Raw genomic sequence first — 23,489 nt, forward strand, 5'->3', positions numbered from 1 at the left:
AGAATGTTTTTTATCAGCTCAGAAGCGGCTGATTCCACTTGGCGTGTGTCAGGCTGATTCTACTCGTCAGGAGTGCTTAAGCTGCCAAAATACACGTAACCCACAGAGCATGAGGTGCCCTGAACAGCAGACGCTTCTACGGAGAAGAACAGTTACATCATTGGCACAACGGGCCGACCCACCTCACCAGCTGGAGGCTAGAGCCGTGTTACTCAGCATCGGGGCGCAGCGGTGTGATCGAGGTTCTGCCTGGAGGTCTGAGCTGGTGCCTGATTGAGACATACCAGCACTGCCGCCGTGAAAGCATCTAAGCAGGCCACTAGTTGCGTGGCATAGTCCAGCCCTCTCAGAACACCATATTAAACTCTTCAGAGTGTCCATGTTGTCATGACACATGAAGAGGCCGGTGTAAGAACAGAGAGAGAAACCTTACACATCTGTCCTGCACATGCAGACAGTCCGGGTTCCCTAGCAACAACGCCATGTAGCACGGCTGTCACACCTCACTCAAACCTACGCTCGGATGGCTTTGATAAGGTTTGTCCTCAGCACAATAGCTCGATAAATCAAGGTTGTGTAGGTTCTGGCAGGCTTCAGTACCTCCAGCTTTTTATACTGATGCAGCGAGGCCCAAACCACTTCGGCAGGCTGAGTAAGATACAAGAACAGCCAACGGGCACCTCACTTACTTAGTGAGTGTTTGTTAAACCAGACAAGCTAGCCACTTGACAGTATACTTTACTGTTTACATTCTAGATATATAGTTCTAGTTCTATAGACATTCTATAGTCCTGTTCCAGCAATGGAGGAAGACTTATCGGTGTGTTACCCTAATACTGTTGCTGTGAGAGGAGAAATGGCTGACATTCTACAGAAACATCTCTCAGTGAAGGAATCCACACGCCCCTCTTCTGTTTCCTATATGCTTGATTCATTTGTGTTTGTTTGTGTTTTCTATTACATTCGCCTGAAGTCCACATAAGGTTTGTGTTCAAGCGCTTATGAAATACCTTTGAACGTCTCTGTGGTTGCTTTCTCTGCCGTGGTGTGATGTGTGTGATGTGCATGAATCATCTCTGTGAAAGCAGACGTCAAGGAGGTGGTAATTCACCGCCAAGGTCTCCGACACCTCCTCCACCCTTGCTCTATCCATCCCTCCTTCCTGCTCTCCTCCTTGTCCTCTCGTTCTTGTTTAAGTCTGTCCATACTCCTCTGTTGTTAGGCCTGTTGTTAACCTAGTACCCTCACACTCGTGCTGAATAACTGATCTGAAGACACTCCATGAGCACAAATAAACCTCCAGAATAGGAAGATGAAATCTCCTTTAACACGGTATTTTAAATTGATGCCATCGATGGTGGTGTCATTATAAAATGTATGCTTCTAAAGTAAAGAGGCACCATTCACAGTGCTGTGGGTATTTGAATGTTGTGGGTAAAGATGCTGTGCTAAACTTCAAATCATCGTTTTCCTGAAATGCATTGTGTATATAATTGGTGACTACCAGCCCTCGGCATGCTGAGGTTTTTCAGTAAATGCAATAAAACCTTTACTCAGAATTCACTCTCTAACTGTGCTTTAACAGGTGCTGTCCTGTACCCAATGGACGCCTTTTGTAGGTGTGTTTTGCACCATAAGTTATTGCAGAAGCTGCTCTTTGAATGTTTTTGTGGTGGGAGGGGGGTTATTGCTGATGGAAAGTCCTTGGAAGCTACTGGCATACCCGGTTTCTGTAGTGATGAATTGTACTCTGTAAAACATGCTGACCAATTATTTTTCAGCATTTATTTTGGCCCACATAAGCAACCTACACTTCCATGGCAGATGAGTGAATAGCAGTAGAGAGGTCATGCCTGCACACACATACTCTTACACACTCTTACGCATGGACAGTAAACATGACCTCCAGTTCACCTTGCTGAGGACTAATCTTAAACTACATCTCAAAGCAGCAGCACAGCCAGTAAACAGATCCCACACTTTGTGTACAGTACATCCCCTGAGAGGTCACTAGCCTAGCCATCAGTTTGAAAGTCAGATGCACAGAATTTATAAACTTACACCTAATTTACACCTGCACCTTCACACTGTGGTGGTTTTCACAAGGGACGTACTCAACCCGTTTTCACAGCATCTTTCGTTTATCTTATCTCCAACCTTGACTTCCTGAAATGCCGCCATCGACTGTTCCCTGAATCCTTTAAACAAAACTACACTTCCCAGATGTCCCTTGAACTCAAAAAGTTGAAGATAAGGAGCTACCCAAAACAACACCAAATGGTTTGATTAGTATGCTCACAGCCACTGGGAGCCACTGGAGCTCGTCCAATCACGAGGCACACGGCATGCCAGAAGGCGGAGCAACACATTCTGAAGATAGAGGCCTGCATACAAATGAGGCCATTAAAGTAGGTTTCTCTCCATATCCAATGTGAGTGATGAACAGATTATCTGTATGAGGTCACCGAGAGAGCAGCAGCACGAAGTTGTCAAGCTTTTCAGGCCAAGCTATGAAGCAGCAGTCAACACTCAGCACAGAACGCTCTCACTGTGTGTGTGTGTGTGTGTGTGTGTGTGTGTGTGTGTGTGTGTGTGTGTGTGTGTGTGTGTGTGTGCGTGTGTGTGTGTGTGCGCGCGTGCGCCTCACACAAGCTCCTCCCCACAACCCCCCGCCCACAGCAGGCCCACACTGCAGGAACATCACAAGAACATCACCACATCACCACTTCATCATTCATGTAGTCATCATGTAGTCAGAATCACACTAACTCACCACTTAGCCTTTCAAATGTGGCACTTCAGTTTGTGATCACAACCACTGAAGAACCACTGTGTGTGCTCTGCTGATTCACACTTCCTGGGCTGCCTCTAATTTAATTTAAATAATTGTAAATTGTTTTGAATGGTCTCTTTGCCTCAAGTTTTTATTTTAATTTAGTAAAATCCAGCTACAGTGAAAGCGAGGCATGTATGCATGCCAGGGCCCATATTTTATCTTATATTTATATATTATATCTATATTTTATCTTATATTTATATATTATATTTATATTTTATCTTATATTTATACATTATATTTATATTTTATCTTATATTTATATATTATATTTATATTTTATCTTATATTTTATCCCAGGGTGTTTTTTCCTCACTGTGAGATTCTTTGGGGCGCTTGACCCAGTTTACGTGCAGAAGCATAATGAAATGACCCTTGCTGTGTAGATGTACGAGCTAGCCGTGGGGAGGGAGAGTTCAGGAAGCAATACCTTACGCACACTGTCCTTGTCAGCGTGATGTTCAGTGTCTCTCTCCAGGAAAGGCATGGTGAGTGAACCCAGGTCCTGGAAGAGGAAGGAGAAAAACTCAATGTGAATCTCCTGTTTTTGACATTCACTGCATTCGGCTATGAGGAAGCATATGCACAATTTCAAACCTCAGTTTATAAACTTTTGACTGGTTCCTAGACTGGTGTGGCTGGTTCATAGACTGGTGTGGCTGGTTCCTAGACTGGTGTGGCTGGTTCATAAACTGGTGTGGCTGGTTCAACGTCCAGTGTTGCAGAGAGTGAGAGTCTTCTGTTTGAAGACCTTAAAATGATGAAGATAAATGTATCATTTCGTTCTTCCTCATGTCGTGATGCTCTGTTGCGTAATTTGTCCTGTCACACAAATGCCGTGCTACAGTGAAGTCTTCACATAATGTTACCGTGGTAACAAACATCAGTTGTGTGGTAGAATTTTGTGTGTACTCCTCCCAGACGAACATGACTCGAAGCTGTCATAGAAATCACATGGTACACTGAGCCTCAACTCTCTCAACAATGGTGAAACTGCAGGAATGATGCAACACGATGAGCCAATCAGATACAGTTCCAGGACAACTTCCCGCTCCTGCAAATTGACAGGCCAGTAGGTGGCAAAGCTTACCTGCAAGCCCCCCATACACCACCAATAACCCACCGATTCAGAAACGATGGGTACTGGGTACCATCCATGGTTTCCATGGTTCCCCCTCTCTTCCATTCTCATGCCCATCTTGAACACTTCTCCCAAGACAAAGTATCTTAGAACTGCAAGATTTGTATTTGTATTTGTAGCGCAATTAACGGAAAGGAAAGATTAACTCTGCCAAGTTTAATGAACCAGGTTTGGGAGTGAATCTGAATTTCAGTGATTATTTAGCTTAAAGACCTGGCATCGTAGTGTCCAACAATCACAACAGACCAGCATTACAAGTATGACTACTACAGGGTAAATAGACTCCACTACAGGACATTTTAAATCCCAGAGAGAAGCCATCAAACGTGCTTTGAAGAGTCCTATTACAGGCCCTGAATGGCCAGAGCTATGAAATGTTTATCCTATAAGGTGCTGACGGGCTTCTGTCTCTTCATGACAAGCAGATGCTATGCCGTCCGCACAGAAGTCGGGGTGAGGAGGGGCACGTGGACCCTGAGGCGTAGCCTCCACTCACACTCCATTCAAAGGGTCCCGAGCTTTAGAAGCACAACGGCCTCTTACCGAACCAGAGTACATTCCAATAGTGAAACAAACAGAGCAGCATAAAAGGTGGGAATAAATGTGCTAAAACGTTCAGGAAGAACAAACCTGTTGCAGCATGTACACAAACTGGATTTATTTTGACAAAGGTTTGCACCAAAGCTCATTAAAATACTGAGGCACTCTAAATGTGGAAATACCAATTTCTGAATCAGCAAGAGGCACATAACTGACTTCAAACCAAACAATGAATACGTGCATGTGCATGTAGATCTCTTTAGTGCAGAGAAACCCAGACGCGTCCACTATCCTGAAACACAGGACCTGATTTTTGGGAGTCACTCTGTCTGAACACTTGAAACTGACGAGTCCAGTTTTGCTGAAAGTCCTCGTACTTTGTACATGTCATGCATTGTGTCATTGACACTTTAAAACATGTCAATTATGAAACAATGCACTATTAAATAAAATAATTAAATAAAAAATGTCTTGAAGTAACAGGATTTCAATCATTTTGTCTCTTTTTGCATCCCACAAAGGTCTGAGCAAGACTCACACCAGTTCACACCATCACACAGTCTCAGCAGCGTTGAGGTCAATGTCGATGGTCAGGCGAGGACATTAGAGAAGAATTAATAAAGTGCTGACAGTCATGAGGCAGCTGTATTGGAAAGCTTACATGCAAACATATTCTGCTAGTCATATGTGCTGTAATAGGTACAAGTCTGAATATCTGTGATTATTTCACCCCTGCTGATACTTCCTAATGTGCCTTCCAGTCTTTCAGCATGTTTCCATGGTAACAGAATGGACCAACACTGAATTTTTTATTACTTGCTGTTCAAAACTGAACTTAACTGGAATTTTAGACTTTTTAACCAAAGCAAGTGGACACATAACTAGAAGAGATCTTACTGTGAGCTCATTACTGGCCCTTTCATTTGTCCGGTATCTATTTTGGCAAAGAGACAAAAACATGTTCTAAAAATGGATTATTGACAGGACAACGGTCAATAATCAATCTAATATCAATAATCAATATGAACAGTCAATCAACCAGAGCTTCCCTTACCGACAGCCTACGTGAAGGCGGTGATGATACAGATTAGGCCCGTGCTCCGACCGCCCTGTAGCTGCTGTGCTGAACCACGGGGTCCCACGTTACGGTCTGCTTTCCGTCTCCGAGCTGGACACTGCCAACACACAACCAGCCTCCCAGCAAAGCCGCCTCCTCTCCAGGCGGAAGGAGTTACGCGTGGCGGAGATGAGGGAGAGTCTTCCGCCAAGTCAACCCCCGGCTGCCACAGCCGTACTTAACGCCAACGCTGTAATGAGATAGCCAACGAAACTGCTGCCTCAAGCACTAACAAATCCTCTTTGAAGAGCCCAGGGCCACAGTGGCCAGTCCTGGCCAACAGAGTACAACAAGATACCTATGGTGAGGAACGGAACTTGCCGTATGGTGTGTGTGTGTGTGTGTGTGTGTGTGTGTGTGTGTGTGTGTGTGTGTGTGTGTGTGTGTGTGTGTGTGTGTGTGTGTGTGTGTGTGTGTGTGTGTGTGTGTGTGTAGTTTTCCATCAAAACAAGAGGGTTATCTCTCAGCTGTGTTTGCCTGTGTGAGAAATGGTGGCAGGCTTCTTGAACGCTACAAAGAGGGCAAAAGATTTTGCTGGATTCATGATGAGGGTTAGAACATGTTGACTGAAGTTCAGATCTACTGTTTTGAGATACAGCACAAACCTACATCAGTATTAAACTGCACACCTATCCTGTAAATCATCTCTCTACAGACCACCTGGCAACTCGATACTTGGTGACCTTGTGCGGGCCAAAGGGTCAAATCAAGGACCTTTTCTGTCAAATGAGTCAAGTGAACCCACAAAGATGATTCTATGAAGTGACAGTGCTCATCCAAAATGTATTACAACATGCGAGGTAAAAATAATCAAGCCTTAATGCAGCCCTAAGCAGAATTTCATTTGGGGCCCCCCATACCACCACCTCAGCACCAAATTCTTATGTAATGAATAGGCTCATCGTGCTCTTGGGGTCCCCCTGGTGGCATGGGGGCCCAAAGCGGCCGCGTAATTCAAGTATGCCCTTGGGCCAGCTCTGAAAATAATATTGCAAAGTACTCCCAACTGGTGGACTAAACAAATTTTGAGGGCATTACCCATTCGTGCAGGTATTTTGATTTTTCTTTATGGTGACTGAGCAGGTTGACAGACGGGTTTATTCTGCAACAGCGAACACATGTTGGCAGCGCTACACCTGTCCAGGTAGGCAGAGGACTGTTTCCAAAGGAGGTGACAAAGACACACAACCAAAACACCAGTGAACTAGCTGGCTGCCTGAGATGCAGAATGATTTCACAGGGAAAACAGAGGCAGGAGTGTTCTGGCTCACATAGAACCAGCCTCGCCGTCACAGGCCTGTGCTAAACCCCGCCCCTTTTGTTTGGAGTCCCACCCACTGGAGCATCTGACACACAGATGCGCAGTGCCATCCTGAGACTGGAGCAGTCATGACAAAATGCGACTGATCGCAAAACAGAGAAAGTACAAAGGGCTCCCACAGGCAGACAGTTCCCCTCTCACCCCTGTAATTTACACAATGACAATTAACACAGACATGCGACGGAAATCTTTATATATGACTGTGTCAGCAGTATAAGATGTTGTATTTTCTACTTACCGCATGCAACATTTGCAAAACATCTGCATGGAAACCCAAAGATAAAACAATGACCTCTAATCGTGGACCTTAGTCGTGTAATTTTTGTTGGTGGTTACATAGTCACAGAATTTAAAACTGAGACTTGTTTTCATAATCTAAAATTGAAATCTTTGCATGAACTTTTTGATACTATGTGAGCTCATCATTTTGTAAAAGAATGTGTTAATCTAACACAGGGGTGGGGACCTTGACTGCAAATCCACATTTTCAAATCCACAATCCACAGATCTTTGGACTCCAGTCTAAGGACAAGTGACTAAATGGATTACATGCAGCTTCAGCTGACTGGGAGTGAAACCCTGTGACCAGCATGGCTGTGGGTACGGTTCCCTGACCCTGGTCTAATATGCTGTCTGACACTGTCATGAGCGTTGTAGATACACTGTAGATCATATATAGGCCCTGAAACCTAAAGGTATCAAATAAATCTGATGCCACACTTAAACATGTCCCACCGATCATTCTGATGGGGTCAAAGTGTAAATATTCCATGGAGATTAATAATTTTTGTTTGTTTCCTATTTGTTTCTTACCTCATAAGGTAATTGCATTTGTCTTGACCAACATGAGATGAGATAATATGATGCATCGCAACATGCAACATGATCCCAATATGAGACCTCTCATCGGAGAGCAGAAGAAAATGGTTGTTACAAGTGTCTTTATGCTTTAAGAAATACAGCCACCCCTGTTCTAACACATATGCACTGATTTTACTACATTAAACATGTAACACAAACTCCTCCTGTTATTTTCTTTATTATGATGCGTTATTATTTAATTATTTTATTTATTTTACTATATCCAACCACCTTTCTTCACCCTTCTCTGGCACAAGTATTCATTGATATTCTGAAACTCACTAGTATTCTGAAACATACAAACGCAATCCCTACAAACTTTTGTAGGGAACATGCAATAAGAAGGCTACAAGATCAATGACTGTCTTCTCATAAACATAAATGCAGATCACAATTGTAAATACAAGCTAATATGTTCTGTAACATATGAAGATTCTTTTATTGTACATACAGTGATGAAAAAAGTCCTTAACATCAAAGGGGACATGTGTTCTGTGATTATGAGTATAAATGCTCTTAATATGCTAAACATGAGGCTTTGCTGCGGATTTTATGTTTACAATCAACAAGAAACCGCATCAATACCGTAACATGTATAGTAGACTGACATGGGCTACACTGCGTCCCTAAAGAACACAACACTGTTCAAAGCTCCATTTGAACTGCAGACATCTGATGCTTGTCAAAAGATGTTATCACAGGGTGTGTGATACTCTGATCTCTGATATAATGATATAATGCTGGTCTCTGTGATATAATGATATAATGCTGTTCTCTGATGAACATTTAGGTGTTCATCTTCCTCGGTCCTGACACGCCTGCATCGTGGAGCCAAAACTCCAAAATAGCTTCTAGTGTATCTTACGAGTAGCGGATTTGATGAAACGATTATCGTTCAGTGTCGTTGAATATCTAATGACACAACTTACCGGCATGTTTAATCGAAGCGTAATCCTTTTTCTTGTAGTTTTCTTCCTACCATCTGTCTTTTTAGAGTCCATCGTTGTGCTTCCCATTTCAATGTGATCTACTGTAAACAGCGAGTCCCCCCTAATAAGCCCCACTTTACTGTGACAGCTTGAATACCCGATATTAGTCTACATGTAAGAACAATACATACAGAAATACCAGCGAATAACATGTTTTTCGTTCTGGTTAAACCGTATCAGCCTGCATGGCGCTGAGGAGATAAATACTCGTGTGGAGCATCAGCTGTAAATATAACCCACACTTATAAATACCGGGTGTGTGTGTGCGCTTCTGCTGGAGGAGGGTTGGGTTATACGGGACACAGGTTCGTCACATGTGTGCTGGACATGTGTCTACACAAGCAGATAGAGAAAGCAATGGAATATAGTTTTTAGAAATGTTCAAAACTTTGAAATAGCTTAACTAGTTCATTATATCTGTGCAAAAGGAACACAGATATAATATATTTTGGAGACAAGGGTTGCAATTGCAATCATGCAACACATAGATCTCATACAAACTGTTTGTTTGTGTGTGTTTTAAATGTGTAGATAATGCAATCCCTAAACTTTATTCATAAATTAGTTTTTTTTTCTTTTGGAAAGAGAATGGTGATCTGAACCCCATTTCGATACAACAGATCAACGTGTCCTAATGACATGGGTCATTCGTGTCACTGTGAAACAGCAGTGCAATAAAGAGTATAACGATGACAGACAGGTCGCTAAAAATAAACTCCCTGTATTTTGAACGTTTGATCATTTCTTCAACGCAGGCAAATTGAACTTTAAACGTGCAGTGACCGTGCAATGCGGCTCCACAACGCTAGGTGGCAGTAAAACCGTGTATTGGTGCACTAACAACACGAACTCCTAATAGAAGAGGAACGGGGCGTTTTGTGATTTGTTTAGATGGCGCGATTTCTGCGCCGTAGTTTTAGTTGTGAAAATTGGCCGTTGGTTTTGTTTCCAGTCGAAAATTATTCGCCATTCATAATCTAAATCCAATTGGCCCTCATTTTATTGATACATGTTAGGGGGGGGGTTCGCCTGTATGGCGCAAGTGTACAAGTATGAACCGCGTAGCTCATATTTCTGGTCATGGTCACTTCTAGAAATCTCCTCAGAAAAGTAGCTAGCCGCTCGTGCAGGACGCGTCTCGCGCGTTTGTTCACCGCAGTGACACTCCGTGAATATTTATTGGTGAGTTATTATATCGGTTTGATGTTTTAGTGCCAGTTACGTTTACCGGCCATATGGACCAATGTTGGCGTGCTAGCTATGCGGCTACGCTGGCTTGTTTCGAGTTAGCCGGCTGGCTAACCGGATGGATGGAGGGTGACAGGCTAGCAGGCTAGCTAACTGTTGACAAACATGTTGACGCAGAGGACGACAAGGTTGTTTTGGTGTGAACACTTTGTATTTCAAATAGGAAACAATAAACGCTCAATTCATTTGACAGTTGAATAGCTACTGTTAACGAGCTATTGGTCATGTAAAGTTCTTTAGCTAGGAACCCTGAGAAGTTATATGTAATGATTTTAGTAGGAAGAAATTAAATAAAAGAGCTAATTGACCGTTTTAAGTGCATTGACTGAATAAAGTTTACTGCATGTATGGATTATTGGAGCACACTGGTCAAACTGATCAAGGATGAGTGTTTGAACCTCTCTGGACATGTTGGCTGTGTGTCTGGGCCATCTTGGGTTCAGACCAGAGACCATATATATATATATATATATATGTATATATATATATATATATATATACACACACACACACACAGTCTCTGGTTCAGACCCACAAACTGGTTTTCTGATGTCCAAATAGTGTGAAGTCAAGGCAAACGTGGGCAGTCTTTTGTTTTCATCTGCCCACTGTTGGACTGACCTTGTCCATGCTGTCTTCTCCAGTGTTCAGGAAAGACGCCAGAATGTCCAAAGGGAACCGGGAAGAGTACATGGTGAAGTTTGTTGAACATAATGGACAGAAAAGTGAGCTTGCTGTCAAAGCCTATGAGGTAACAAAAATATATTAAAGTTGATATCCTGGAAGCAATTATGCAATTTAAGTTCCCTCAAAAATGGTAGAAAACATTTCTGGAGCAGTATGCTTTGTGCAGAGTCCCTAAATGAATAGATAAATAATTACAGTGGAGTTCCCATGAAGTCCAGATATTAGAATATTATTATAATATATTATGTTATAATGCTGACAATTGCGTTTCTGTTAGTGGGCCTTGTGTGTGTCTACTGTGTAGTGCTGTGTATCTAGTGTCTTTAATGATGTGTAACTAATGTGTTTAATGACATTAGTGTGCAGTGGTGTGTCTGGTGTGTTTTAAAATTCTTTTATAAGCTTTTATAGCAACTACACCATGAGGTGTTCATGCTTATGTCTCTGTGTATAGGCCATAGTGGAGCTGCAGTCTGAGAAGTATGTGCAGACCATCGATGAGGAGACGGCACTGCGGTTGGACCACAACGACAAGTCCTTGTACGTCTTCAGTGACTTCACAAGCGATGCGTTTGAGCACTGCAGACAGGTATGTTGCAATACACAGTCACACACCGTTCTTTACACATGTCACATTTAGCTGCAATTGTCCTTTTTGTTCATAGGAATTCCTGAATTCACTTGAAGGTTATTTCTTGTATGAAAAAAAATGTTGCTTCACCAACATTATGTATGACTAAATTTTAATGTTACTATGCTAATGTCGTGGTCTGTTTGAACTAATTTCTGTGTGTGTGTGTGTGTGTGTGTGTGTGTGTGTTTGATAGCTGAGCTGCAGGATAGTGAGTCCGTTGGTGGTGCTGTTCTGCCTGCAGAAGCAGAGGTGTGTGCCCAAAGCGGAGCAGCCGGTGTACAACATGGCCATGGCTGACATCGCAGTGTCCTGCACCAGTCTGGACAAGGAAGCACGGGTGAGCAGTGGGTGGAGCCTGCAAGACAGATGAAACACTGATGACCGCTTCATTATTGTTGAAGCAACTATTCAGTCTTTGAGTGTCTGTAAATGACAAGATTTAATAGTTGTTATGTATCACATGTTTGGAGCAGGGAATTTGGAGTGGGGAGACAACTCTGTGTGTGTGTGTGTGTGTGTGTGTGTGTGTGTGTGTGTGTGTGTGTGTGTGTGTGTAGACAGAAGTAATGGACTTGGTCCAGCTGATGGGTGGGCGTGTCTACCGAGACCTCAACGTATCTGTCACTCACCTGGTAGCAGGTGAGGTGGGCAGCAAGAAGTATTTGGTGGCAGCCAACCTGGGGAAGCCCATCCTGCTGCCAACCTGGGTCAAAGCATGCTGGGAAAAATCTCAGAATAGGTAGGAGTACTTTGTCTTCCTTCCTCCGTTTCTTTGAATATAAAAAACACATTTTTGTTGTTCTGGTTCTGTCTTACCTGTATTTGTGGACTCCCCACGTCCGCCTGCTCCAGCCTGTTCCAGCACTCGGACCTGTGCGTGGACGACTACCTGTGTCCTGTGCTCAAAGGCTGCACGGTGTGCGTGACGGGTCTGTCCACGGTGGAGCGTAAGGAGGTGCAGCGACTCTGCGACCTGCACGGAGGCTGCTACACGGGCCAACTGAAGATGAACGAGTGCACACACCTCATCGCCAGCCAACCCTCAGGTGGCGCCCGCCGACATTTCACGTCCAGATTCGGTCGGCTGTATCGGGTCGATCCCGTATTTAAAGCGGTGCGTCTTTTTTTTTTCTCAGGTCAGAAGTATGAGTTTGCGAGGAAGTGGAATGTGTATTGCGTCTCCCTCCACTGGCTTTTTGACAGCATTGAGAAGGGCTTCTCCCAGGATGAGAGTCGCTATGCGGTGGAGAGAGAGGGGAAGGGGAGAGGGGAGGGCTCGGACCGCCCCCACACGTCCACTCCCACCGGCACCAACAAGAGCAAAACAGGTGCGAGTCCAAAAGACTCTCTACTCTCCTCCTTGAGCCCTGTGAGGACGTGATTCGCATTTAATCCAGGAGATTTACAGCATGGCACCCAAGTGTCCGAGTCATTAGCTTCTCATAGCCATTTAAAAATTGGGCCATATGTTTGAGTTGACATTTCAAAGCCCAAAATGGCAATTGCCTGTTTAGTCCCAGAGTTAACACCAGAACAGCGGGATACATCAACTGACGCAGTTTGTAGGAAAAATCTGAAAAAATGTGACTTATTTAGCATGCTTAGTTGAAAAACGAAGACAAAAGCTGATTTACAATAGTTGTGTGCATGATACAGCGGTTTACACCTAGAACAGCGAGATGCGCTAATTGACGCAGTTGAAAACTACAGTATGCAGATTGAAGACGTTGTAGCCTGCTTTGCGCTGTTTTGCAAGCTGATGCGACTGCTCTCTTCATGACTATATTACCACTAGTCACAACGTCTGCAGCTGCAGTGCGATAGCAACTAGGCTAGTGAGCGCGGATGAACTGGACCAGAGTAACAGGCCTACGGTGTCCTGGACTGGCCCGAGTCCAGACTCTACGCTCCTTACGTTGCTGGATGTTAGCACTGTAAACAAACACTGTTAGCACGCCGAGCTAAAAAGATGGGCGTAATGTATCTAAACTGTTTGCGCTGCTGCAGTGCGATAGTTGCGTGTAGTATCGGTGGAGAGTCAACTGACGCAAGTCGCCGTTAGTGGTGGATCAAATCAGCCGCTGTTCTAGTGTTAAGCCTGCTCTAGGATCTGCTGGGTGTGGTGTAGTAATGAAACTAAATAAACGTAATAATAATAATTTAAAAAGTGGATTACAATGGATGGTTACCAAATATTCCACACTGTCCCAATATCTCATGGGAATTAAAGATTCCACAGTGTCCACACTGTCCCAATACCTCATGATATTACTATTTTTAAACAGATGGGTCATCATTGCTTGGACTGAGCCATATTTCAAATGTCAGCATGAATGTTAACGAAACGGCCATAACCACGGCAACCGTGAGCCGCCTGGAGACTCCTGATCCAATCGACTCATTTGACGTCACCGTCTGTCCGACAGATGACCTATTAGACGGCTGTAAGGTGAGTCTGTCCGTGTCCATAAACGGTTCATCTACACGTCCTTTGGAGTTTCCTTCACTGCTCAACCAAAATAAAAGTTTGTGAACGTTGCACGTCCAAATTGGTGCTACAAGATTCAAGACAGAAATATTGAAATCGGAATTGTTCACAATCACACCGGAACATGTAAAAACGCAAACGGTTCCCACCTGCCGCCGTTTGGCCCGCACGCGGGCGTCACACCCCCCTCACGCGCGCGGGCCAAACTGCGGCGGGCGGGAACCGTTTTCGTTTTTACATGTTCCGGTGTGATTGTGAGGGGGTGTGATGCCCGCGCGCGTGAGGGGGTGTGACGCCGTGTGTTCCCTGCACCCTGTAGCTCTTCCTGTGTGGCGTGACGAGGAAGAGGATGGAGAAGCTACGTCGGCTGGTCAACTCTGCAGGGGGCCTTCGCTTCAACCAGCCCGGCGAGGAGCTCACGCACATCGTGATGGGGGACGCCGACCAAGATGTCAAAAACTTCCTGGCTAAAGCAGCCCACAGGTCAGTCGGAGCTGAGAGCACACGTGTTATCCACAGAACCCACACGATCCTTTGATCTGATCTCAGATCTGCCTGACGGCGTGTTCCCTCTCCACCAGGCCACACGTGGTGACGGTGCATTGGCTGCTGGACACTTGCTCCCGTGGCTCTGTGCTGCCGGTGGAGGGCTACTTCCACCCCTCCTTCCCCCCTCCTGCCCCTGCCACAGTGGACATGCCCGCTCCACACCCACCCAGACCCTCCACCGCCCAGCCCCGAGCCCCTAGCCCCACCCGACAGGCCAGGGCGGAGGAAGACTTGCTCTCACAGTATATGGATAATGACCAGACTGTAGGTGGGTGGAGTTATACCTTGTTATTCTCCGCCTGTGCCTGTCCATAAAACCGACAGCTTTTATAAATAACTTCATTAAACTCTTTGTTTCTGTTTTTCTTTCCCTTATTCTGCGTAATCTTATCTGCTTTGTTTTCTATCCATCTAATCCCCATCATGTCTCCCTGTAGTGGAGTTACCTGCAGCCCCAGACAGCAGTAACAAGACTGCAGGCTCCGTGCAGGTCCACCCAGCAGCTCGGCAGCAGGACTCCCCTCTGCCCGCGGCCTCCGAGGGAGGGCTGTTCAAGGGCAAGCGCTTCCTCCTGGTGGGCTTTGGGGCAGAGGCGGAGGCCCAGTGCTCGCTGATGGTGATGGAGAACATGGGGAAGGTGGTGGTGGGCCGTTTCCGAGGCGTAGCTGACTACGCCATCGTACCGCTGCTGGGCTGTGAGGTGGAGGCCACGGTGGACGAGGTGGCCACAGACACCTGGCTGGTGAGAACACACAGTACACTGTGAACATGTATTCTAGATTTGAAGGTGTACTGTACTTGACATTTCTCTCTCTCTCTCTCTCTCTCTCTCTCTCTCTCTCTCTCTCTCTCTCTCTCTCTCTCTCTCTCTCTCTCTCTCTCTGCTTAGGCCATGTGTGTGGAGCAGCAGTGTGTGCTGCCTCTGTGGTCTCATCCCCTCTTCACTCCGGTGGTGGTGAGGGAGGGGTGTTCTCCTCTCAGGGACTGTGTGCTCTCCCTCAGTCAGTTCGGTGGGGCAGAGAGAGAGTCTCTCATCCTCCTCGCCAAACATCTTGGTGCTAGGTGGGAAGATTCACACAGACCCCCCCCAACACAGTGCAATGCATAATAACCTGCATAATACACAAGTATTACCCCAGTTACATTTACCTACAGTAGCTTTGCTTTAGAATGAAGAGAAATTGTCAAAAAAACATTGTTCTTTCTAGTCTCTTTGTGTCTAGAAATGTCGTCTTGTAATGGCCGTCTGGGTCTCTCTGCAGCGTACAGGAGTACTTTGTGCGCGTGGCCAATCAGAGGAAAGGCATGCTGGCCAGCACTCACCTGGTGCTGCAGACCCCTGAGGGCACCAAGTACCAGGCGGCACAGAAGTGGGGCCTGCCTGCCGTCACGCTGCGCTGGGTCCTAGAGTCCGCCCGCACGGGCAAACGTGCGGAGGAGGCACGCTACCTGGTTGACCTGCCACCATCACCAGGTCAGTGGGCAACAGTGTTAATCTTGACAGCAATTTTTGAATTTTGATTTCGTTTTAGTCTTAGTCTTTTGACTAAAATGTCATTTAGTTTTAGTCATAATTTAGTCATTTTTAGTCTTAGTCTAGTTCAGGGGTCACCAACCTTTTTCAAACTGGGAGCTACCTCTTGGATACCAATTATTGCGGAGGTCTACCGGGGGGGGTGTGGCGGCGAGTACCACACGGCAACCGCGAGTGCTTAATTTACATAGCCCGCTAGCTAGTAGTCACACGGCAACCGCAGACAATCTCTAATAGTAGCAAAAAAGACTTTTGAACAGGCCCGCGGGCGACTCATGACGTCCTTGCGGTCGACCTGGTACCCGCGGGCACCATGTTGGTGACCCCTGGTCTAGTTTTAGTCGACTAATTATAATAATCATTAGAATTTAGTCGATTAATTATCAAAAGAATTTAGTTGACTAAAATAGAAATGGTGTAATAGTCATTTTATACACTTGCACAAAATGAAACATTTATTAACCAGTTACAGAATATTATTGTTTGTATGTGCAATATATACAAATTTCCAAACAACTTTATTGACCTTAACTTAGTTATTGAGCATAACAATAACAAAACATTGATGACCAGTAGGCCTGCTCTACCTGAAAACATATGGAGTTTGTTATGAACAATACATATTACATTCTATATAAAACTGGGTGCCGTAAAAACAACAATGCCATAGCCCGCAGATGTCGTTTCATTTGTCGTGATTTACACACCGTCTTGTTTTTCTTAAAGTCAAAGGAGAAATGTGTCCATATATCGGCAATATTTTCGTCTCGTTTTTATTCGTTGTCGAAAATGTCCATTAATTTTGTCATCGTTTTTATCCCTTCGTATAGTTTTTATTTAGTTATCGTCTCGTTTTCGTCATGAAAAAGGTTTGTTGACAAAAACTATTAACACTGGCAGGCAAAAACCAACATTTAATGAGTTTAAAAGTTCTTGGCAACTAATCAGTAATGGGTTGGTTACGTTGCAGGTTCATTATTAGTGCAGGACATATGTTTCTTGTACAGTGAGTCAGCTGCCTTTACCACTTTCTTCACTGGTCAGTTTTTAGCTACAGGCTCTCTGCTCATCAGATATTTGACTGGCAGTCCATTTTCCACACTGATGTGAAAGCAGTGTGGTAGTGGGTGATGTCTTTCAATGAGTACGTCAGAGTGTGTGTGTGTGTGTGTGTGTGTGTGTGTGTGTGTGTGTGTGTGTGTGTGTGTGTGTGTGTGTGTGTGTGTGTGTGTGATGCTTAACTGTTTACCTCAGGTTGATTGCAATAAATACTCATGGGGACTGTGAACTTTCATTTAACTAATTTAATACAGTACAACGCTCATGTCTTTTTTTTTTTTCTTTTTTCTCCCTCAGATCGCACTGAGGAAAGTTTCGTCGGAGCGTCTCAGAAAGTCCCCGCTGTCCCCTCGCGCCTCTCTCCAGAGCTCCCCCTGCTGGGCCCCCAGAACAGCGCAGCCGTGACCCCGCTGGACACCAGCCGTCTGCAGAGCCGCGCCCTCCACTCCGTTCTGCGCAGGCTGCGTGGTGGCGAGCAGGCGCAGGTGGACGCCGCAGTCTCGGGCCCGGACGAAGCCCCGGGGAGTTTGCAGAAAGAGGCGGGGCTTCAGCTGGACACGCCTTCACGTTTCCTCAGCAGAGACCGGCTCTTCGGACCCTCTTTTAACATAAAGGTCAGTGGTCGTGTGGCTTGGAAATGACACTTTGATTTTGGGATCTCCCTGTTGAAGATGGGGCAGAGTTGGCCACAAATCAGCATGCATAAATTTTACAGAGTTTAATGAAAATTTCTGATAATTTTATATAGGGATGCACCAAAATGAAAATTCTTAGCCGAAACCGAAAACCGAAAATGAGGAAACCAAGGCCGAAAACCGAAACACCGAAATACATTATGCCAATTATTAGTAACATTGGATTTATGGCTAACCTCACAAAAATCAAGGCATTGCTATTCAAAGAATAAATCAACTACAAAATTTGATTTGAGAATATTTATTTAGCACTGACATTACAGTAATGCATATTATAAAGTAAAATTAGTGGTGGGCCGTTAACGGCGATACCGCTGACAACGGCCGACCACTAATTAAATTAAACTCGCTTGCAGACCGTTTTTATCTGAGAGGATAAATATATGTATTTTATACGAGTTAAATTTAATTATAACTGACTGGCCTGAAAGATAAATATAAATTCTCTCATAAAAACGTGACGTGAGTTGCAACAACATTAAACAGCTCAGGTAAACACACTTCTGAGAAATGTCGTCTGCTCGGCAAAACATAACGGGGCTCAATGTGCTCTATTAGCCTACGAAATCCCTATGACAGAGAACGGCTGATCGTCTAAGGCAACGAGTTCCATAATTTTTGGTGTAATGTCCTTTTGCCTTGGCGCCATCACTGGAAAACTTTTTTGCTAGCCTTTATCCAAATAAGCATGTGCAGGTGGCGATTTTTGCTTGCGTCATCACAGCACATTGTTTCGGCCGTGTTGTTTCGGTGATGAAAGTATTTCGGCCGAAAACCGAAAATGCAAATTTAAGCCATTTCGGCCGAAAATTTTCGGTGGCCGAATTTTCGGTGCATCCCTAATTTTATATTGTATAGTATAAGTTTGAAAACTCGGCTTTGTAAGAAACACTTTTGGGGCTGTTTGCAGAGTTTTTCAGGTACTACAGTCTATGTTTTTTTTGCAGGACGTGTTTGACCACCTAAAAACTCCTGGTAATAAACCTCAGCAGGGCCAGGGGGCGGAGACTCCTCTGAGCGAGGTCATTGAGAGGAATTTGAAGGCAGCAGTTGCCAACAGCAACCGTAGTCACGTCATGAGCCTTGCCGCCCTGACTGCAAGTCCTCAGCTTGGCAAAGAGCCAGAACCTCAGGTGTGTGTGTGTGTGTGTGTGTGTGTGTGTGTGTGTGTGTGTGTGTGTGTGTGTGTGTGTGTGTGTGTGTGTGTGTGTGTGTGTGTGTGTGTTCACGGGCAGGTCTGTGATCCCATATGTTCTTTCTTAGATAACACACCTAGACAAAGTAATCAGTACTCTTCAACCTTGATTACCCGGGCAGAATTAAAACGTGTCCCTGGGGACTGAGCTACGGTCTCTTACTACGACCTACTTCTCCTGTGCTGTGTGCTCTAGGTGGAGGAGAAGGCTCCATCACCTCTGACTGGAGTGGTGGTGTGTGTGAGTAAGAAACTCAGCAAGAAACAGGGCGAGCTAAACGCGATTGCTGCGTCCCTGGGAGCAGATTTCAGGTAGTCACACAATGCCCCTTTCACTTTATTCTTCTCCCTCCTGCTAGTATTAAGCCTACAGAGATAGTGGTGACATATTTACTCTTTATTGCAAAGGTTCTCTCCACACTCTACAAACGTATAGAAGCGAACAGCACAAATAATGCGAACTGTTTATGTCCCATGTTATCAACCAGCAAGTAGGTTATCGGAGAGGTTTGCACTGACCTGTTGTGAACTTAATTTTGGTTTTCTTCTCTTGTCTGTGATGGTGATCTGCGCTCTGTCTGTTGCAGGTGGTCTTACGATGACTCTGTCACCCACTACATTTATCAGGGGAAAGTGGGAGACAACAGCAAAGAGTACCGGGCCGTGAAGGACAGAGGCCTGCATGTAGTGTCACAGCACTGGCTACAGGCGGTATGTACACACACACGCACACACACACACACACACACACACACACCACTCTGCATCACACGAAATTGAATGAAGTAAAAATGTCCCCCTGCCGCCTCCTCTAGTGTGCAGAGGAGCAGAAGCACGTGGCTGAGTCACTCTACCCCTTCACCTTTAACCCCAAAATGAGCCTGACCCTGAGTCAGGTGAACACCACCCAGAGGTCACCTCCACCCGTCACACCCCGAGCGAAACTCCAAATCCTCTCCGAGGACGAGGACGCCCGGGTGAGACCATTTCACAATTTTGTTTTGTGCAGATTCCGTATATCAGATTTGACACGGTCGGCTGTTGAGAGAGGTTTCTAACTGTGGGGTTGCGTTTTCCTCTGAAGAGATGCTCTGTGGACGTCTCCGCAGACATCTCCACCCCTCAGAGAGTGGGCGGGGCCGAGCCTGAGGGGGCGGGTCAGGCCAGTGCTGAAAGGAGGGGTGAGCACGCACGCACCATATGTTGTTATAGTATCGGGTTTGTAGTTTGTTGTATTTATTCTTCTCGGCTCTCGCCCCGCAGACCTGACGGAGACTCTGGAGATGAGGGAGAACTTGCAGAAGCAGCTTCAGGAGATCATGTCTGCCACCAAGCTGACGAGCGGCCGGCGAGCCTCCTCCAGACTGGCCCGTCTGGGCTCTGGGGGGCTGGACTCCCCCCGCACCCCGGACAGCCTGGGCCGAGTGGGAAGACGCAGCCGCACACTAGAGGCCTTACGGTACGCTCAGCCCCGCGTGAATCACTGCCTTGGCTCAACGTGTTCACTTTGGGGGGGGGGGGGGGGGGGGGGGGGTAGACATATTTATCATTATTAGTCTATGCAATCTGAATCATTAACAAGACTGTGTTGGCGTTCTGCAAAACAACAAAGCCAATTTGGCAGAATGCTCTTTTAAAAAGGAGCGTGCGTAGCTGACGCCTTTGTGTTTTATAGTGAAGCACTTTTAACAGGAAGTCCATGGGAGTAAGTGGTTGTGAACTGTGTATGTGCACATGCAGCATGTCACGTCACGTGGCCATGGACACCAACACGGAGGCGTCTCAGAGTGAGCAGATCGTGTGGGATGACCCGACAGCCAGGGAGGAGCGGGCCAAGCTGGCCGATAACCTGCAGTGGCCCGGTAGCCCCTCCCAGCACTCGGACCCCCTCGCCATCCTACCTGCACCGCCCGCCCACGAGCCCCAAATGGCCAGAGACTCCATGACCGACTCTGAACTGGTGGAGATGGGTGAGAGGAGATTTGTCAGTGTCTGCGTGTGTATCTGTGTGTACGTGTGTGGAGAATGAAAGGGTATTACTCATATCCTGATGTCAAAACGGCCTTGATTATAAAAACTCTTCTCCTTTTTGTAGTCGCTGTACTAAGAGCTGTTGACTGGTGTGTTTTGACCCTTTTCAGAAGTATATTATCCCTCTGAAAAGTAATGGATGTGTTCTTAACCCCATCAGCTGCCTGTGACGTGATAGAGGAGCAGATGAAACAGAAGGAGGCCCCTCTGGGGGTTGACGCCGACCCCAGGGACTCCAAAACCCATGAAGCCTCCATTAATGCTTTGCCTGTTCCTATGCCTACAGCACCACCTGAGCCTCAGGTACACGGCCATTACGGAAACACAACATCTAGAGAGTCGTACAAGACTCTCTGACACCTAGACCCGTCTAGGACTTCATGGTCCTGTTGTGAGTGGACACACTCACTCAAGTTACTGTGTGTGTGTTCTCTGTCTAGAGTGAGGAAGAGGATGGGAGGAAGGAGGAGGTGGAGAAGGAGCCTCCACGGTTCCAGCTGTCCTCCCTCAACCCACAGGAGCGCATCGACTACAGCCACCTCATAGAGGAGCTGGGTTAGTGAACAGGGCCCAAACTCCAGTTCACTCTAAAACGGAGGTTCCCAACCTTTTACAACTCAGGACCCACTTAAACCACCTTGAAACGATACGCGGCCCACGTGGAGATATCATCGACCGTTTTAACTTCAAGCAACAACACAACAATCACTGCAGCCTATTCGATTGCATGGTCACAACAAAAACATACACGCTAAACATTCCCCTGGTTTTGGTTTATATTTGGTTTTCTAGGGTTTATTGATCAGAACACCAGCGGCTGCATCACTTGTAGATGATCCACACTCAGGATTTTTTGTAGTGAAAGATCTGTGATGGGTAAAACTCGTCAGGATAAAAAGATGCTTAAATTTTTTAAATTCAGAATCACATTAATTAACGGAACTATCTAAGTTAGCTTTTGTAAAGATTTTTGCTTTGCAAAACTATAAGCAGTACCGTAGCTGCCCACTAGCGCTTGCAATATCTAACATTTTTTAAATGTTTTTTTAACCTGTTGTCTTCCTGGAAAAGCACTGTGCGGTTCTCTACAGTAACACGGTACGTTTGCGTGCGCCCGTAGGCGGGATCTTGCTGGAGAAGCAGTGTTTCGACCCCAGCTGTTCTCACATCATCGTGGGCTACCCTCTGAGGAACGAGAAGTACCTGGCAGCCATGGCAGCCGGCAAATGGATCCTCCACCGCTCCTACCTGGAGGCCTGCCGCTCAGAGACCCGCTTCATCCCGGTGGGTGGGCTGGACCGTTACTGTGTGTGGCCCCCCATCACACAAACATTTCTTCTCAGGAGTGTGAATAAGCGGTATGCAAACAATGATTGTGTTTGTGTGTGTGTGTGTCAGGAAGACGATTACGAGTGGGGTAGCCGTTCTGTATTGGACGCTCTCCCCTCCATCACGTCTCAGCAGAGGAGACTGGCGCTAGCTGCTCTGCGCTGGAGGAAAGCCCTGCAGGGACGTGCAGATAAGGAGGTGCGGACCTCACACTCTCTCCCTCCAACACCTCACAAACGCTCTCAGCGTTTCCCCGTCTCATTCTTTTCCTTCTCCTATAGGGCGCTTTCGGGGGTTGGACTGTGATGCTGAATATAGACCAGGCCCGAGACGCAGGGTTCAGAAGATTACTGCAGGCGGGAGGAGCAAAGGTCTGTCCATCTCTCTGTCTCTCTGTCAGTCTCTCTGTCGTTGTCTGTCTCTCGTCTTTCTGTCCGTTTTGCTCTGTCTTGGCCATACCACACAGGTTAAAAGGGATGGTGTTGTACTTGATATTATCCCCATGTACATCAGAACATTGTCATGCTCCTCTGTGTGAGCTACCTAAACCCCTCACTTGTACAGAGTCTTCTCCTCTGAGCTGTTCTCCTGTCTCCTCTCACTCACCTGTACACAGGTGTTGCCAGCCCCCTCTCCCTCCCTGTATAAGGACACCACACACCTGTTTGCTGACTTCAGCCGTCTGGGTCCGGGAGACGTGCGGGTAGACGTGGCTGAAGCCTCCGCCCACGGGGTCAAATGCCTCCGCCCAGAGTACATTGCTGACTACCTCATGCAGGTCAGGAACACACGGTGGTTTGCTAGGCGTCCACTGGCTGATATTCTAATGTTCAAGTTTCCACAGACCACTGAATCCACTACCTCTGTACCTGTTTAATATCTTCTATGCCACTACATGGCATTGAGTGCTGATGGAACCCTCTCCGCTCCCTCTCAGGACCCCTCCCCTCCAATGCAGGCGTACTACCTTCCTGGATCCGCCCTCAATGGGGTCATGGAGGGCGGGGCTGAAGGGCTGGCCACGCCCGGCCGGAAGCGCAAAGCCTCGGGCGACACGTCCACTCTGAAGAAGTGTCGGGTTAGGTGAAGCAGAGCCCATAAGTTGTGAATGAGTGAGTGAATGAGTAAATGAATGAGTGAGTGTCAAATGTGGAGTATTGTTTGTTTGTTTTCTTTTCAGTTCAGATGTGTAGATGGGACCTAACCACATGCTTTTCTTATTGAAAATAAAGACA

General features: G+C 46.1%; 2 protein-coding genes across 4 annotated transcripts in view; one reads left to right on the forward strand and one right to left on the reverse strand.

Moving 5' to 3' along the window:
* The window catches only part of prkag2a (protein kinase, AMP-activated, gamma 2 non-catalytic subunit a), a 46,879-nt gene extending 37,818 nt beyond the window's left edge, over positions 1–9,061 (reverse strand). Inside the window, exons 1-2 of one of the 3 annotated variants that reach the window (XR_013132363.1) lie at positions 8,746–9,061; positions 3,267–3,341 (exon numbers count right to left, since the gene is read on the reverse strand). Coding sequence is in view for 2 of the 3 variants with exons in the window: in XM_077012222.1 (XP_076868337.1) it covers positions 3,267–3,341; positions 8,746–8,832 (162 nt within the window). In the remaining variant the exon portion in view is untranslated. Of the gene's footprint in view, positions 1–3,266; positions 3,342–5,571; positions 5,830–8,745 lie in introns of those variants that run through there. The other 2 variants (XM_077012222.1, XM_077012223.1) reach the window with 2 other exon arrangements.
* A 620-nt stretch (positions 9,062–9,681) lies between these two features.
* On the forward strand, positions 9,682–23,489 carry topbp1 (DNA topoisomerase II binding protein 1). Its single transcript, XM_077012228.1, has 28 exons — positions 9,682–9,987; positions 10,698–10,804; positions 11,195–11,329; positions 11,568–11,711; positions 11,932–12,113; positions 12,227–12,420; positions 12,511–12,702; positions 13,660–13,823; positions 14,182–14,345; positions 14,444–14,679; positions 14,849–15,153; positions 15,301–15,473; positions 15,674–15,885; positions 17,302–17,618; positions 18,647–18,832; positions 19,091–19,206; positions 19,482–19,605; positions 19,710–19,871; positions 19,979–20,075; positions 20,158–20,353; positions 20,635–20,864; positions 21,086–21,228; positions 21,366–21,480; positions 22,046–22,209; positions 22,324–22,452; positions 22,536–22,625; positions 22,871–23,032; positions 23,192–23,489. The coding sequence occupies exons 2-28, from the start codon at positions 10,718–10,720 to the stop codon at positions 23,339–23,341; spliced, it is 4,569 nt and encodes a 1,522-aa protein (XP_076868343.1). The 5' UTR covers positions 9,682–9,987; positions 10,698–10,717; the 3' UTR covers positions 23,342–23,489.

Source organism: Brachyhypopomus gauderio, chromosome 7 (genome assembly GCF_052324685.1).
Source record: "Brachyhypopomus gauderio isolate BG-103 chromosome 7, BGAUD_0.2, whole genome shotgun sequence".
NCBI classification, from domain to species: domain Eukaryota; kingdom Metazoa; phylum Chordata; class Actinopteri; order Gymnotiformes; family Hypopomidae; genus Brachyhypopomus; species Brachyhypopomus gauderio.

Coding starts and splice junctions, on each gene's coding strand:
- topbp1 (XM_077012228.1), top strand. CDS start 10,718: ATGTCCAAAGGGAACCGGGAAGAGTACATGGTGAAGTTTGTTGAACAT. Junction 11,712..11,931: donor GTCTGGACAAGGAAGCACGG/GTGAGCAGTGGG, acceptor GTGTGTGTGTAG/ACAGAAGTAATGGACTTGGT. Junction 23,033..23,191: donor TTGCTGACTACCTCATGCAG/GTCAGGAACACA, acceptor GCTCCCTCTCAG/GACCCCTCCCCTCCAATGCA.